The sequence below is a fragment of the Trematomus bernacchii genome, unplaced genomic scaffold, assembly GCF_902827165.1.
Source record: "Trematomus bernacchii unplaced genomic scaffold, fTreBer1.1, whole genome shotgun sequence".
NCBI classification, from domain to species: domain Eukaryota; kingdom Metazoa; phylum Chordata; class Actinopteri; order Perciformes; family Nototheniidae; genus Trematomus; species Trematomus bernacchii.
In genome coordinates, this window is record NW_022988007.1 from 29801 (window position 1) to 48573 (window position 18773).

Consider the following 18773-nt stretch of genomic DNA (forward strand, 5'->3'; position numbering starts at 1 on the left):
AATGAGAGCCTCAGTTGGGCTGGTTAAGCTCGGCCTGTCATCCGTTTGATGTGAGCGCAAGGGCACAACATCACTGTCTGCCTATGGACAAAAACCTGTTTGAATGTTTTGGCACTGAAGTCTCCTGGGAGGTGTTTGTGTGAGCGGGTCAGAGGGTCCGCTTTTTCCACACAAAAGATCATAAATCTGTGTGTGGAAATGTGTAAAAAGCCCTGGTATCCAGCTGAAATCTGCACAAAATAGAAAGTGTGAAAATTACAGATTTAGGTTTAAATGTTACTGCTTGTAATAACAATTTAGAAATTACATTACATGTCATTTTCACTGACACCTTTTTCCAAATCAACATATGGGGCACTGGCCCTCTGATTGGTGGACCTCATATCTATGGCGAATCCTGGTTCACCCTCTGGTCCACAGTCCAATAGACACCAAGTATTGCTTGAAAAAAATAACATTTTCTTTGTAATAATTTAACTAAAGTGGCAAGACATTTTAAATAGTATAGTTTGTTAAACACATTTGTAGAATAACACATATCCAGTAATGCAGCCACAAGTTAGGTGTGTCAGAGAGCATTACAACCCACTGACACACTCAAACATTAATTTCCCACATAAACTACCAAAAACCCAAAGATATTAGATTCATGTGACCCATTTTCCATGCTTACATTATTAGCTCTGAATTGTTAAAAAGGAAAGCATAAGGCAATTTCAAATGTAAATGTTGATGTTATTTCCACATTGTTATGGAGATTAAACCAACATCAGTCAGAAATAAATCATCACAAGAAGGTATTTGACCACCATTTAGAATTTAGATGGATGATGATCTGTAAAGGTTAATGTAGTTTTAGACTCAGGTTGTATCACAAGTTAATGGGACAGTCATCCATCCTCCTCATTCATATAAATAACATTTATTAGAGGGTGGAGGGGGACAGGCTAACGGATCACTCCCCTAAAGCCTATTCTTCCCCTCTCTGAAGACCGTTATTGTAAGCTATATATTTGTATATCATACAGCAGAACTACCCCAGCATGTATCACTGGTTTCCCTTTTATAACGGTAAAAAAGGAATATAGATAAGGAATACTAGAGGAATTGTACCTACTGTTTCAATACTCATCTGAGTATATGGTTTTCCTTGCACATTTGGAAACATCTGATCACCAGATTTTGTCTGCTTCTTTTTTAAATGGAGGCCTTTCGATAGGGAGACCATGACACTTATTTAAAGGGTTTTAATGAATATATGTACGCTGTTATCCAAAGCGATTTACTGACACATCATTATCACAGACAGGTCTCTGGGAACAAGTTGGTATGAAGTATCTTGCCCAAAGACACTTCGAAATGAGCCACAGCCACCTAGAAATAATGAACTTTGCTTAATAAAGTGAAATGCTACTACTTTATGTAAACAAATACAGTATATCTCTGTTTGTAAAGCAATTTTCTCTGAACGTCCAAACGCTGTTTTCACACCAATTTAGGAGACTATACATTCACACCATCGTCAGCACTCAATTTATTTCAACCCAGAAGGCATCACTCAAGAGAAACTGCAAACTGTTACTTTATAGAAGAAAGTAATTAAATGTAATGTAATAAATTAAAACATTTAATAAAGTAATCATTTTGTTCCCTCGTCTAATTTTAATGACAGTACAAATTAAGAATAGATGATAATCATGCAATATGGAAATCTGTAGAGAAATTAACAAATTGTACTGGGGTCCCCCAAGGCTCTACTGAAGGCCCTCTTTGATTCAAAATTAATATTAATAATGTACCACCTGGTTGAAGTGTTCCTGCCTGAAATCAAAGATTTTTGTTAAACAGGAAATATTATGCTCATGTTCAGGTTCATGTTAGTGTTTAGTGTCTCTACTGTGACATGTTGACATGCTTTAATGTTCAAAAAGCTCTTCATTTCTCACACTGCCTGTGCCTCTACCTCTTTTCACCCTCTGTCTGAAACCAGAGACATTGTAAAGCAGCAGTATTTGCAGCAAAGCTTGTGCAAGTTTTCAGATATATGTCTCTAATATTTCCTCGGAAGTGTTATATGTGTATAGTGGGTCAAACTGTTTGCATTTTCCAAATAAAAACTTCAAAGATCAGTGTCTGGAAATGTGTGGGGTACAAAGCCCTGTTTCCTGCTGTATATCAGCATAAATGCAATACATCTAGAAAGGTAAAGAATCCCAAATTTAAGATGAAGTTAAATCTTTCTTGTATTTACAATTTAGAAATAGCTGATGCTTTTTATGTCCATGTAGTAAAAACCCTGTAAAGCAGTATTCGCAGCAAAGCGAGACGTCATTGTCCTCTGATATTTTCCGTTTCTCAACAGGATAGAGAGACAATGAGCATTGAGGCATGTGGTCCTAAAACCACTGATTTCAGCGATGATATGACTGACTTTCATCCATGAAAAGAGTCCATGTTTTTGACAGTCTGCTATAAATCAATACGAGATGTAGATAAAGGCTGAAACAGAAACCTGCAGGTGTCACCAGGTGGAACACGGAGCTGAAGATAATCAAATCTGTCTGGAAAGCAGCTAGAGGTGTCATCTCAGACCTGGATTGTCCAACACAACTCACATCAAATAAGCTCAAACTCATGCAGTAGCCTTGTGTGTTCAATCCCTTTGAAGAAACCACATATGGTAATCTGACAAGGTGGTCACCTCTATTTTTGTCACTGGATGTGTCATGGGACGGTGCAATGGCAGACTGAAGACTGACAGGGAACAGAAAGTGCGTTCAAACATTGAGACGCTCTGCTGCGAAATGTCTGGTTAAGTTTTCGCAAAGGAAAAGGGAGTGGAGGTTGGATTTTGACAGCAGAATGACGTGGGTGATTCAGTCCTCCTGCATAAAGAACCAAAGAAGTTGCCCCTCTGATGACTGAGAGGAGGTCAGCTAGAGTCAGCTGTCAATACATTTCTTTATTTTTTTAAGATCAAACTTTTTTCTTTGTGAGAAGCCATCAACAACCATTATATTGACAATTTCTTAAGATGTCATTCACTTTTGATATATCTTTAGATGGATGCATCACTTATAGTGTTATGAAGAGTGCACAGGAAGTGAGCTGCAGTTGAATAACCAGTAATGCAATGCAGATGAACATGCACACAAGGGCAAGTGTAATTCAAGCCCTCATTTGAAAAGTGGCACGCAATATGTTTCCTCCTGTACGACAGAATACTTGAGTTTCTTCCTGTAGGACGATTCTACTGTGTTGAATAGAGGTCAAAGGTTGAGGTCAGCTACACATCAGCCATAGTGGCTCATTCAGAGATGCTTTTTCAACAAGGTGGATGCTTGGTAATAATAAACACCTCTAATTCACAGTTGTACGTATTCCTCAATGAACGTGTAGGTGGTCTTTAACAGCACGGTAGCAGATTGGATTTACTTCACTTTACTGCCCGCTGCTACCTACAACCTGTAATAAATGTTTTATAGATAAATGTAGGTATGCATGATACTAAATTGGGGTTAGGACTGTTTTTTGTTTTGTTTTTTATTGTCAGCTTATGTTCTTTCATTTATTTTTTCTTTTGTTAGTTTATTCCAGAATGTATTTATTTATTTTATTCATTTATTTTTGTATTTATTTGTGCAGTCATTTATTTTGTGATACCTACAATTTTCTTTTGTACTCCAAAATTGAACACAGTCAAGACTGGTTGTTTTTTATTGCTTATAATTGAATTCAGCTTTGGGTAAATTACTATTATTATTATTATTATTATTATTATTATTATTATTATTATTATGATTATTATTATCATTGTTATTATTATTATTATTATTATTATTATTATTATGTAAAGACATATGAGCTAAGTCTTAATCAAATATATTATATATTTGAACGACTCCTAGTAAACCGACTCTCCAAAGATCCTAATGTCCACCTCAGATTCATATTTATAGAAAAATACTTTGTTGTTTCCTTTGATTAAGCCACTGATCTGCTCTGGTTCTGATTATTTCAGATGGGCTAAAGGCATTAACGGGATTTTAGACGTACATGGTGACACCTATGAGGTCGTTGTGGATCACTCTTTCTTCACGGAGCCTGTTTCCTGTGAGGTCACCAACGCGCTGGGCAACACCAACATCAGCCGGAACGTGGACGTCTACTGTGAGTGCAGACCGGCTGAGATACATGACACATATGTGTTTTGTGTACATATATATGTCATAACATGCATTTATGAACAACTGATTTGTTTTCCCAGCTATGTTTTGTAAGGAAACTTGATAATTCCTCTGATTGTTGAAAGAAGCATTACATTTATAAACCACTCACAAGTCATGCAGGGGGTATAAACTGTGGGTGCACTGTACTATTTGTAGCATTTAACCTAAACAGATAAACATAATCAAATATATATATATATACTCCACCCTCTACTTCAATAAAATGTCATTGCATGTTCTAGGAAATGTACATCCAAAAACCTATATGGGAAAGCACATTGCAGTGGAAACAGTTCATCCTTCTAATTTGCATGTGATCGCTATTTTCTGAAGTCGCTGTCAGTGCCAGTTCAATTATGTCATTCTGCACATTAAGTAGCTATGTGTTTCTGTTTGTACTAACTATATAAATTAAAATGAGGCTTTGAAGCTGCATCTGTTAACCTCTCCCACTGAAAAAATACCTTGTGTTTCAGTCAACATGCTATATTTATCAGCCATAGGTTTCATGTACAATTCAAAATAAGATTGTTCATGCTTGGTGGTGGTGGTTTGGTTCAGACAGTACATCATTATGTCAGAAAAATAAAACCACACCTTTTGTCATCTGTCCAAAAAACAGACAAAGAGACAGACCATTTTGTTATTTGATTACAAAGATAGAGACTTCTAAACATCTTTTGTGTGTGTTAGAACTTATTAACAGAACCTTTTACAGATTTACGCGAAAAGATTCTCTGATATGTTTATTACCAACATTTTGGTAGAGATGCTATTCATCAAGGATTCACCTACGACACGTTAAAGCTTCCATCCTACAAGTTGTTTACAGAAGACTATGAAGATATATACAGTGTAAATACTTGAGGTAACGTTTGCCTAAATGTTAATTATAAATAATTACAGATCCTTTTTTTTGCATGTCTTCCAGTTGGGCCCCGGATGGCGGCGGAGCCTCAGTCTCTGCAGGTGGACCTGGGATCTGATGCAGTTTTTCACTGTGCCTGGACAGGAAACCCCTCTCTGACCATTGTTTGGATGAAACGTGGCTCAGGAGTGGTACGTTTTATTCACCTCAAGTGCATTGTACACAACAGTTTATTGAGACCATTTTAAAATGGCATGACAACAGTTATCGGAAACAGCAAGAGCTTGGGTTATGAATAAGATGTGAAGACTTAACAAAACAAATCAAGATTCAGTTGAAGATCAAGCAGCCTATTCACACAGAGAGCTTATTCTGCATATAAACAATCATAGTTGGCATGGGAGTCTTCAGATGATCATGGCTTTGCACTACCTCTTCAAAAACGTTCTTATCAAGGGATGGAATGTGCTAGAAGATAATCCGAGGTAACTCACTGCATTGAATGTGTGTGTTTGTGTCAACAAGTCCTCCAACTCATACGACCAAATAGGTCGATTGTTCAACAGCTTATTACGACCTATAGTCACGTTTTCAAGTTTAGCACCTCTAGTGGTCGTGTAAGAAACAACAATTTGCGGCAAATAACCCTCTCTGGAAAATCCTAAATTGTAGAATAGTTCGGCCATTAAAATGCTTTTTGATTAGATTTCTAGCGAGAAGTGTATATTGTACTTTTAGAATCCACGTCCAGTGGATGTGTAGGATCTATAGTTTGATAGATATTACGAAGATTATTTGAGGTCTCGCCAGGAGAACGTGTATGTCTTTCCCCCTATGTAAAGTTAGCGTCAACCCTCACGGGGTAAAAACTGTATTTCCAGTCTCTAAGTTTTCATAATAAAACTGTATTCCCCTCACTGTCAAATGATTTCACAGTGATATCTGCCGTACTCATCCACTAAAACACATCAGTTTATCCTTGTTAATTACACAACATTAATTGGTTTAAATTGTGTACACTGCTTTTGTGTTTTTCCCATAGATTTTTCCCTTTCGATTCTGAGAGACACGTTTCTTTTTTCAGAGGTTTTGATAGGCTAAAACATCGAACTACCCATAATCCTCAGCTATCGTTGAAGCTCGGTGATTGGATGTTTTAGCTGCAATGCACCTTGGGATATGGTGTTTATGCGATGTGAAATCCGAAAAAAAATACTTTATTCCGAGTGTGCTTGCTTTTCTCTTTGGAAGTCATCACATAACGGCATTGTAATACACGGTTCGGCTGCATTAAATATTACACATCTGCCGTAGTTCTCTATTTATAGAGCCCTGATTAGAAGACCTTTGGACAAACTTGAAGAAATGCCACAGAAACTGAATATGTGACGTGGATCATAAATATATCAGCAATTAAACAACATCTTCAATTTCTCTTCACACAATACGTCTCCTTGCAGTATCAATAGTAATTCTTATTGAATATGTTATATTTGATGAAAACATTTAAATATTAAGAGTAGCCTACATACAAAATAGGGGGAAAGTAGATGGTCAATGATAGAAATATAGAATAGAAAATATCAAGAAGATGCTGTAGTGATCTCTACAATAAAACAGTTTAGTGCAGGACGTCCAAAGATATTAACAGGAGGATGTGCAAAACAGAAAAACTAATAAGGCTTTATTTAAACATTAAAGAATACTTTAAGTTAAGGTCTTCTTTTGAATAAGAAAAAAACTTTGGGGGTATCTAAAGATAAATATTAAGCCTGACAAAGTACTTAACGTCTAATATATTGCATAGTTTATTTTGGCACTTGACAATCACCTTCCCTGAATTTTACTCAGGAGTAACTAAAGTCTGCTTTAAGGGTTGATTTCACATCATTAATCAGAATCTGTAAAGTAACTAAAATAAATGTAGTGGAGTAAAAATACCAGGTTAACCTCTGAATTGTAGTGGAGTAGAATTACAAAGTAATAATACATTGCATGTTGTACATGCTGCTGTAACAAAAACATTTCCCAACTTGGGATCAATAAAGTATATCTTATCTTATCTTATCTTAAAGGGGACCTATCATGCAAAATGCACTTTTGTACGTCTTTTATACATGAATATGTGTCCCCGGTGTTCCAGGGAACTCACCAAGTGTCAGAAAACACAACCCTCTCTATGTTCCTCTATACCCAAATCTCTAAAAAAGGGGCTGCAACGGATCTGATAAAAACTGATCCAGATTTGAACACTGTCCTGACGTCAGGACGGTGGCGCTACGGCTATTGGGCCAACTCCCCCAATCAGGAGGAGACAGCCACGGCCATTGCCGTTCGAAAGCGCTGGAGACGCTGTAGTACATATGCCAGGCCTGTAAGTGGCGCTGTAGTCTGCCACAAAAGCAGCGAAGAAGACTTGGTTACCATGGTTACCCTTCTGTTTATTCTCCGCTGTGGCTTTCTTTCTCCCTCCCCAAGGCAAGCGTTTGCTCCCGCTGCAATGCAATCCCTCCCCGTCGAGGCAAGCACTGTAATTTTCTCCGGTTAGTCCACCAGCAGATGACAAACACCCACCTCTCCGCCTCTTCCAAGGAACGAGGGGACTGTGCGGCAGAGTTTCAGTTTCAGTTTGTTTCGCCGGTCAAGATGTCCGTTAAAGTTTAAATCTTCCGGACAAAATTAGAAAAGTGCCGGTCAAAGGTCTTCTTTGTTATTTATTGAGCTTTAAAACAAATGAATAACGACTCTATATAATAAAACACGGAGATCTCTTTTTCTCCCCCTCTTCTGACAGCCCAGCAGCTGATCAGAGCACGACTCCCCTCTCCTGCAGGGGGGCGTGGTCAGCAGAATCAGACCCGTAGACAGCAAACAGGACATAGAGTGAAATGAGGCATGGCTAAAATGCATGATCTGTTTGGTATTTTGAAAACAGAAACGTATAAATATACCTTATATAGGTATGGCCCTACAATATATCATTTAAATATAGCATGATAGGTTTCCTTTAAGATGATCGATGGCTACTGCCATATTTTCAGAATTTGCCTCTGAACCTTGACAAGTGCATGTTTCAGGCTTATCAATTAATAACAGGAGTGGTCACAGACATAAGACCAGTTATTAAATAAAACTCTTCTGACCTGAGCTGTCATGTGGGTATATTAATGCTGCCCATTATGGACACAAGCAATTTTCACCCATTTATTAATTATATGTTTAAATTTGAGTGTTTCCTATCCCCTAAACCTCCAGGGATGTACACAGTTTAATACTGGCAACTTCTAATTATGGGAAATACGAAAACGTCTTTTAAAACAAAAATTCCCAGTAGAGACGTGCCATAGAACATGTTGCGAAACACAATTTGCCAGCATGTGTAGTTCTGGGGGGGGGGGGGCTGGACCCATTCGAATCCAGTTTTGGATAGTCTGCCGTGGTTATATCTCTCACAGGCTCCGCCCTCTACTGGACTCTATGGGTACTACCTTATCATGCAAGCATTCACCTACTGAGATTTCTATAGACGTAGCCGGCCCCGGGGCGGGCCTACCTGAATGCGTGCGCATCTCACTTCCCTATAAAAGGAGGCCTCGCCTCCTGACCACCATCCTTTACTCTTCCATCCTTCATTCTCCCTCTCCTGGGGAGAGTGAGGCGAGAACGTCTGGCAGTCATTCTGGTAGCACCGGATCGCCTCTGGGCTCCGTGGTACTCAGAAATGACGCAGATGAAGGTGGGCCAGCCCTGGGCGATCCCCCAGTTCTGGGGGGCAATGTCTCAAGAGGCAGGTGCAATCAGGGCGTTACCCACTCTGGGCCGTCCTCTTCAGGCTTGGCTCCTGAGAGGGACAGGCTGAGACAGGGTGGATTGTCTGACAGCGTTATTCAGTCTATCCAGGCAGCTAGAGCAGAATCCACCACAGCCTGTTACAGGCCGAAGTGGTTGAGATTCCAGCATTGGTGTGAGGAGCGGGGAATAGAGCCCCTATCTTGTGAGTTGGGCTCTATTTTATCCTTCTTACAGTTACTGGTGGACAGAGGGCTTGCTCATTCCACAGTGAAGGTGTATGCAGCAGCCATCTCGTCCTGTCATGAGGGGTTCAACGGCAGGTCAGCCTTCTCTCATCCACTGATGTTGCGGTTTTTACAGGGGGTCAGGAGGCTGCGCCCGGTGGTGCACGCCTCCGCCCCACAGTGGGACCTGCCGCTGGTGCTCGAGGCCTTGGTCACGGGCCATTTGAGCCTCTTGAGCTCTCCTCCCTGAAAGCACTGTCGTGGAAGACAGCGTTGCTACTTGCCTTAACGTCAGCCAAAAGAGTGTCCGAGTTAACCGCTCTGTCGGTGCACCCGAGCTGTTTATTGATTCGGGGTGACCAGAGTGGGGCGACACTCAGACCGAACCCCTCCTTTGTGCCCAAGAGCCTAAGGAGTGAGTTCAGGTCGAGGGCTATTCAGTTGGGGGGTTTTAGTCTTCCACCCCATGGGGGGGCTAGAGAAGCTAAATTACACCTCCTCTGCCCGGTGCGTGCATTAGCATATTATGTAGAGCGCACAGCTACCCTGAGACGCACTGAACAGCTGTTTGTGTGCTTCGGGGGCGGGGTGACTGGAAAGGCTCTGTCCAAGAAACGCCTGGCAGGCTGGCTTTGTGAAACCATTGCACATGCCTACAAGCAGGCAGGGAGAGCCTGTCCCACAGGGGTCCGTGCGCACTCCACACGAGCTGTGGCTGCATCAACAGCCTTATTCAGCGGTGTGAGTGTGGAGGATATATGTACGGCGGCGTCTTGGTCAACGCCAGGCCCCTTCATAAAGTTTTATCTCTTGGATATGTCTGGCTCTTTCTCATCGTCTGTGCTTGCTGTGGCAACACAGGACTGGTGAGGAGGGGGGGGGCTGTGGGTCAGTGGGCATCTGACCCCCTCCCCGGGCGTAAATGCGCTTACATTTCCCCGGACCCCTGGAGGGTCGCGGGGTGATGTAATGCGCTCTGGGCCCTTACAGGGCTGTAGGGCTCCCCTCGCCTGCCTGGGGGCAGGAGGGGGAGAGCCCTCCATATTATTGTCCCTACACACTCTGCACAGGGTCAGTGGCTGAGTGGGGGGACGTAGGGGGCACTTGCGTTCTCCCCGTGCTCTTTAGGGACTCAGGAGGGAGAGTGCTTAGTGAACCCATACTGGGCTGCAGACTTTCCCTGTCTGCCTATGGGCAGACGTAGGGGAGTCCTCAGCACTATTTTTGAGCACACTTTTTTGCGAGGCAAGCGCGTCAGGGTGTGCTCTATCGGCCGCAGCCCGGACTTCTCCACGGTTACAACCGAGGGAGAGGTGAGTGAGGCGCAGTGGCTGCTAAAGCCGGTCAGGGACAGTGAGGTGGATCGGTGTGCTGGACGACAGTGCGTGCATACATCGGGGCTCCGCCCACTGTACCCATAGAGTCCAGTAGAGGGCGGAGCCTGTGAGAGATATAACGTTGGGTTACGTATTGTAACCCTTGTTATATAAACACAGGCGGAGCCCTCTACCTTGGGGGGACTGTCTGTCCTATACCGCTCGCTGAAGAGTGGTGTAGGATGGTGGTCAGGAGGCGAGGCCTCCTTTTATAGGGAAGTGAGATGCGCACGCATTCAGGTAGGCCCGCCCCGGGGCCGGCTACGTCTATAGAAATCTCAGTAGGTGAATGCTTGCATGATAAGGTAGTACCCATAGAGTCCAGTGGAGGGCTCCGCCTGTGTTTATATAACAAGGGTTACAATACGTAACCCGACGTTTCATTCCATTTCAAAGAGCTGTTTGAAGCTCGGCGTAACCTTGGCGCTCTGCCACTCCAACATCCAATCACAGAGCTTGAGGACTAATCACGGGGTTTGTCAAGCAAAGCGGATGTTGTAGTCCCAAACGATAGCTGAGGATTATGGGTAGTGTAGTGTCTTCGGCCATCCTAAACTCCCAAAAAAACTATTTGTTTCTCCGAATCGAAGGTTAAAAACACAAAAGCATTGTACACAATTTAAACCAATCAATGTTGTGTAATTAACAAGGATAAACTGATGTTTTTTAGTGGATGAGTACAGATATCACTGTAAAATCATTTGACAAATGATCTTCGTAATATCTATCAAACTATAGATCCTACACATCCACTGGACGTGGATTCTAAAAGTACAATATACACTTCTCGCTGGAAATCTAATCAAAAAGCATTTTAATGGCCAAACTATTCCACAATTTAGGATTTTCTAGAGAGGGTTATTTGTGAATATACGACCCTCGGGAGCGTTTGCAATTGCCGCAAATTGTTGTTTCTTACACGACCACTAGAGGTGCTAAACTTTAAAACGTGACTATAGGTCGTAATAAGCTGCTGAACAATCAACCTATTTGGTCGTTTTTTGGAGGAGGACAGGCTGGTTTGTGTGTGTATGTGTGTGTCAAGGTTCAAGGATAAATTCTTGTTTTTCTTCGGAACAGGGTAGAACAAAAAAATTCCATCCATTCGTACATGTTACAAAAGAAAAACAGTAGTGCGTTCCTGCAGCGCATTTTTTGACAGCAGCAACAAAACAATGGTGAGTTCTCCGGCTGAAATTGTGTCATAAAAAATAAGACTTCATGGAAATATGTTCCATCAACTCTGGCGCCTGAGCAACGTGCATCACTCAATGATTATCGTGCACCCCCCCTTCCCTCTCTACTGCGCTCTGTCCTGGGGGGTTCTTCACACTTGGTGGAGTGTGGTTTGCAGGTGTGACTGTATGGACGAAAAGATGGTGTGTTTGGTGTTCATCTCAAGGTCCGCTGCAGTGAAAAAACTGTAAGGTTGACTTCAATTAATTGTATTATGTCAACAGATTTCACATGACTGTATTTGGTTAGTTTGGTTAAGCAATAATATTAAGTTGAGCCTTACATTTTTATTTAAACTTAATATTATTGCTTTCAACTAACCTAATACAGTTATGTGAAATCTGTTGACATGATACATTTAATTAAAGTCAGTGTTTTCCTTTTCTCAGTGTGCCCTATTATTTTTTTGTAATAAAGACATGCAGCAAACTTCATGCAAGATATGGCACTTGCACTGAAGTTGTCAAACAGTTTAACATGACTTCTTACAATAACAGGTAGTTTGTAACTTCCACACCTGCCTGTACCTAAAACATTCTAAATCAAAAATATATTTTTTAATGATAATACTGTAATTGTAGGTAGATGTGCAGCACACAAAATCAAACTGTCCTTGCTCTGCAAATACAAGGCATTGACATATTTCAATCACTGAACACAAATTCTTTCATTTTCTGCAGTGATTTGGAAAAACTGTACATTTTTTATTTCAAAATAAGGTACGCCAAAAACGTGCAGCTTTCCCTGAAAGCTCAAAGGAATAAATCAAATGTTCCTGTTGTAGCTGATTGAAGTGCTATGGATAAAAACCAGGTAAAACATCATTAATCAGAAGCCTGCGATTTGAATGACTAAATATTTCAGCTAGTCACATTTTTCACCCTGCAAACTGTGTGCGACATCGCTTACAAATTGTTGTCAGCGTCGAGCAGCTTGTTAAATCCTGCTATCCTTTTGTGTCAAAGTAATTGGTGCCTAACTAGATAGACATTACTAATTTCTCCTCCAACTTTTAAAACTGTTTCCCTCACAACACAGGTGCTTAGCAACAAGAGTACTCTGACAATGAAAGCAGTAAAGCAGGAGGATGCTGGGAAGTATGTGTGTCGGGCCGTGGTCCCCAGAGTGAACGCCGGGGAGAAGGAGGTGACGCTCACTGTGAATGGTAAGTTAAATGGCCATCATGCACTGAATGTCAATGGCACTTTGTCCTTTTTTGGGGGGGGGGGGGGGGGGGGGGGGGGGGGGGGGGAGAATCAGGTTTGAGGAGCAGGATTCTGGCCACTGTTATTATATTGAGATGATGGGAATCTAAATCTTTGTGTAGGATTGATTAAAATCTCAAACTTTATGTACAATTTTAATATTTGTTTTCTATGTTTTTGTATTACAATATCAAAATCTAAATAAAAATCTTAATTTATCCCAGGGGAAATATTTTGTGACAACATTTTAGAATGAATGAAATAACATCTAAAAAATAAATTTAAATAATAATGTCATTTTGCATACAAATAACAGAAGTTTAAGTATTATTAAAATAAGGATATAAATATAAAATAACATCTTGTACAGTATATATTGTAGGTATGAAACTGTCCTTGCTCTGTTAATACAAAGAATTTCAATCACTGAACATTAACAAATCTTTCATTCACTGCTGTGCTTTGGAAAACAGTCACAATGTTTTATTTCATAATAAATATGGCTTAGCTTTCCCTAAAAGCTCAAAAGAATAAATCGAATGTATATATAAAATGTTCACATGAATCCATGTTGAGTTTGCTTTCACATGAGTGGCGGGATTCCGTCTCCACTTTGGAAGCTTTCACATGTGCCTGTGCTGTACTGAACAGCCAGTACCTGGTAATGGGGGGCAATTTTGAGCAGAAAAAATAACACTACATTTGACAAAGACATGCTGAGAATTAAAAGCAACCGTCCCTGAGCCAAAATGGATGTATCAACATTTCCTTTCAAAGAATGAAAATTACCCAGAGATGATTGTGGACAGAGGAGACCCCCCCTTCAGCGCGGCCGTCACTGAGAGTTATTAAGGCTGCCTGTCATTGATTTCTAATGGCCACATTTCACACCTTTATCTCCACTTTGTGACTGATGGCCGCAGTACAATGAAAAAGGATTCCAACCTTTTTGAACGATTCAGTAGCTAGACAATACAGTTTAATAGAGAGATGTTTTAAGGTCAGCCAGTCGAAAGAAGCAAACACATTGACAAGCTGCAAGTTGTTCAACTTTACAACTAAGACGTTGTGAAGTCTTATATATTTTCACAGTGGCAGATCAGAGTGAAGGGAAACATGTTTTTCAGACTGAAGACTGAACTTGAGGTAACCTTTGTCAAGTCTTTACCAACTTTCAGAAAATAAGCTGTTTGTTAAGGGACAGTGTATCATGCCGGTAAAAAGTAAGCTATTCTCACATCCAAAAGCACAACGATGATTAATTATCTCTGTGGATATGGTGGTAAGAGATTATCATAACGTGTCATTTATGAGAATGTCCCCCTCCACTTACCTCCACCTCTCCTGCTCCATGACTCAAGTTAATGATTATGTGATTTCTTGTCAAGTGTAAAGCAATGACAGAGCGGCAGTCGTTGTCGATGAAAATGTTAGATCTCAGGCTCCTTAAACAATGCTCATTAAATATGCTATCTATCACTGATTTTATTTCTGTAAACAACAAGAAGCCATGCCCTGAGGGCTGTCTGAGGAGAGCATTTATTTGAAAAGAGAAGAAGAATGTTCTATGGTCAGCAGTTTGTGGAGTGTCCTCAGTGTCAGGGCTGTCACTCAGTGTTCAGAGCGTCAGACCCTCCTCTGATCCAAATGTGGGGGGGGTTACTCTCTGTCTGACAGCCAGTCTAAAAACATGAGTAACAGCTCTAAAGCCTCCTAACTGATCAGATTAACCTGATTAATTGACCTTTTTTATTTCGTTTTTTTATGCATAACATACAGTACAGTATAATGTTTCTTTGTTTTGTTACAGTACACTGAAAAAACTGAAACACTGACTTTAATTAAATGTATCATGTCAACACATGTCACATAACTGTATTAGGTTAGACGAAAACAATAATATTAAGTTGAACCTAATGTTTTTTATTTAAATGTAATATTACTGCTTTCAACTAACCTAATACAGTTCTGTTGACATTATTCATTTAATTAAAGTCAATGTTTCAGGAGGTAATGTTCAAAACTAATGTCACTATGGTAACTGATGAGGATGTGTGCTGGTGCTAAAACAACCTTTGTTTCCGTATTACATTCCTTATCTTGGAATGATTAGAATCTGTCAGAGGAGAGCACGTATGTGTGTGTTTGTTACTAATGTAATTGAATATATAAATAACATTCATTGATCTATACTGCTGATTTAAATTACAAAAGTAAATGTGAGAGTTACAAAGTAGAGGAAACTGAGAATTTCAAAGACGTTGAAAGACGCAAAGACGTTTGGCTCAGGTCCATGTTGTGATGATGGAGTCTCTGTCCCTCCACAGGTCCCCCCACGATCTCCAGCACCCAGACCCAGCAGGTGCTCTACGGAGAGAAGGGTCAGATCAAGTGCTTCATCCGCAGCACCCCCCCTCCCGACCGCATCGTGAGTCATGTGATTCCTCATTCCATTTACTCATTCATATCCATGTAAGAGACATTCGGTCAGTGTGGGGGATGCATCTCATTAGGCTGAAACACTAATGGCGCATTTCCACTGCAGCGCGTAGCACGGTTTAAGCGTGCCGTGCCAAACCCGGCCGGTTTTTTGTTGCGTTTCCACTAGGAGTAGTTCCGGCTAACGGGTACCTTTTCACAGTTTTTCTGGCCCTCCAAAATCGTGGTTCTTTCCGGGCCAACAACCGGGCTGAATATGCTAAACTAGTGACGTGAGTGGCTACAACTACAACACAATGAACATATTTTACCGTGATTTAATTGTAATACACGTTTCAAAATGATGCCGAAGTAACAACATACTGATACCGGTTAGTAAAAACCATGAATTAATGATTTGACAAGTCTGCAGACAGACGGCAGGCGAAAAACCTTTTAAAATGCGTGTTTTCTGAATGGAGATCGGCTAAGCTAACGTTGTATATGCTCCGACCGTCCACACTCACAACAACGGCCTACAGACATAAATAAAGCAGCGACTGTATTCGCCATGACACAGACAGTCTGTGGTTTGTACTTGTTTAACTTTTGTCTAGTTTCTGAACATATATGAGGAACTGTGAGCTTGAGTGCTAACAGCTAACGGCTGATGTTTGGTTTTGTGGTTCGCATTGAAGATGGCGTCACAGCTCCGCCTACACTGCGTTACTATAGTTACTGCCCCAGCTACTAAACTGTAATGGAAACGCAGCATAAAGTGAGCCTGGCCTACCAAGGCCTAACTATACCGTACTAAGCCGTGCGAGGCCCTGTAGTGGAAATGCGCCATAAGGCACTGAAACAGAGCCAGAGGCCACATTCACAGACACATATGAATGAAAGTAATACATACTTTATTTATGCTTGAATTGAACTTTTTCATGTATAAAAACAGTACATTACTTAGTTATTCACAACCCTAACCCTAAGTACGAGAAAATATTAGATCATTCTTGACGCCCACAGTGGTGAGTAATATGAATTCTCTCAAGTAGGATCATCAGGAAACCATGCCAACAATAGCATGTTGTAAAGAAAATAAACGGAAAACTTGTTATGTTATGTTTGCACGTGTGTGTGTTTATGCGTGAATTAGCATCTGGTTTCAGTTTAGCCCCTCTAACACGTTTGCTGTGCCTCAGGCCTGGTCCTGGAAGGAGACGGTCTTAGAGTCGGGGACGTCTGGACGCTACACCGTGGAGACAGTCAGTACCGATGAGGGAGTGATCTCCACTCTGACCATGAGCAACATCGTCCCCGCTGACTTCCAGACCATCTACAACTGCACCGCCTGGAACAGCTTCGGCTCCGACACGGAGATCATCCGACTGAAAGAACAAGGTGAGGACCACACAACCCAGTCTCACGGCATTTCATGTTATAGTCACAACATGTAATCTTCATATTGACCATATTGACCATTTTTAACAACAGAGGGTGCTACATACAGTAACACACTTTCAGGAAAAGTCACAGATTGGGAGACTTGAATATTTTATTGAAAAAAAGTTACATACAATAAAAAAACAGCTGCGGGTAAAATGTACCCGTTGGCGGTTCTAGTGTTATTCACGGGGTTTGTCAAGCAAAGGGTAGTCCCAAACGATAGCTGAGGATTATGGGTAGTGTAGTGTCTTCGGCCATCCTAAACAGCGAAAAAACTATTTGTTTCTCCGAATCGAAGGGGGAAAACACAAAAGCATTGTACACAATTTAAACCAATCAATGTTGTGTAATTAACAAGGATAAACTGATGTTTTTAGTTGATGAATACTGCAGATTACTATGCAAACTTCGAGACCGGAAATACTGTTTTCACCCCAAGCTGTTGCCTGGCAACGCAATTCTGTTGATAGTTATTTCATATCGCATTAACACCATATCCCAACGTGCATTGCGGCTCAAACATCCAATCACCGAGCTTCAACCATAGCTGAGGATCTTGGGTAATCATTGTGTATTGCCTACGTCTGTTTCCGGTGACTTTATTTTGAAATTCAGTTCCTGACGGACGGCAAAAAAGCCCGATATTCTAGAATTAAACAAATAAATAAAAACAAGGATAATTGTGTGTTATTGTTGAGTAAATAACAGTGTGTTATTTAGAAAAGAATAACAAATTACGAGGAAAAAAAGATTAAAAAAATACAGATTTCCGTATTCTGAGGCTCTGAGCCCCATTTATTTTCCTCACGGACGGCAAAAAAAGTCAGACATTATACGATTTAAAATAAAAACAATAATCGTGGCTTGATATTGAGTAAGAAAGTGAACCACACAGCTTCCGGTCATCCAAAACCCAACGGGACAAAAAGACGTGGTGCAGGCACAAAACATACTACCAATAGAAATACATTGCTTTGAAAATAAATGATTTCATGTAAAAAATAATGAAACATGCTGTTATAACAGCAGGAGCCAGCAGGTATCAGTTATTAAAAATGTTTGATACATTTTTACTCAGACATTATTGATTGTACCCCGGAATTTCCTGAAAGAGCAGCCTGAGTGTTAGTAGCTGTGTTTGATGCCCAGAAATAACTGAATTCATAAAAAATACAAAAGTTTTACCTCAAACAACCTAAATGCATTTATTTTCTGATATGTCAATCTTTTAAAGTCATGAATTTCCCAATTTGGGATCAATAAAGTATCTATCTATCTATCTATCTATGAACAGAAAAAAAAGAATACACACTTTTGTTACATTTGTTTTTGTATTAATGCTGCCAACTAGGATGTAACGATACCAAAACTCACAATACCGTAATATCACGATAAAATGTGTTATACACAATTTGTTATAAATGATAATATCCACAAAGAGAGAAACATTGATGACTCAAAACATGATCAAATAATGATTCTGAAGTGTACAGCACCTTTACTCTTTTACAATCACTTTTTCTTTCTAACCCAAAGCTTTTTTAAATTAAAATAAAAGTAGCGATGACCTGAGCAGCTGCAAAAAGTGGAATACATTTCCTCTGGCAGTGATTAATACGGCCTGGGCCTGGGGCAGCTGAAGCTGGTGTTGGCCGGAGGAGAAGCCCCTGCTGCCAGAGTGAAGCCCCCCACCCAGGAGCTGTGTCAGTACTACACTGAAACTGTTTTATAACAGTGTGTAATTCTTCTGCCGAGCTACACAGGGCGGGTCCTGCCAAGAACAGCAGTTGGAAGCAGTTGGCTTTCACTCAAAGGATGAAGAGAGTCTGTCTTCTTGACTATTATGAACATACACTCTGAGTTTTTTGGGATATGTGGAGATTCAATATGTTCCGACTTCCAACAGCTGAATAGAGGTGCTGAAATAGGCCGCATGCATGCACATATATTAATCTACCAGAATGTGGATTGACTCAAAA

General features: G+C 40.6%; 1 protein-coding gene across 1 annotated transcript in view; it reads left to right on the forward strand.

Moving 5' to 3' along the window:
* Window positions 1–18773, forward strand: part of kirrel3a (kirre like nephrin family adhesion molecule 3a) — a gene marked incomplete at its 5' end in the record, with an annotated part of 52199 nt that overhangs the window by 18684 nt on the left and 14742 nt on the right. The window contains 5 exons of the mRNA XM_034117355.1: window positions 4022–4170; window positions 5161–5288; window positions 12764–12890; window positions 15258–15358; window positions 16551–16749. Of these exons, the coding sequence (XP_033973246.1) occupies window positions 4022–4170; window positions 5161–5288; window positions 12764–12890; window positions 15258–15358; window positions 16551–16749 (704 nt within the window). The remainder of the gene's footprint in view (window positions 1–4021; window positions 4171–5160; window positions 5289–12763; window positions 12891–15257; window positions 15359–16550; window positions 16750–18773) is intronic.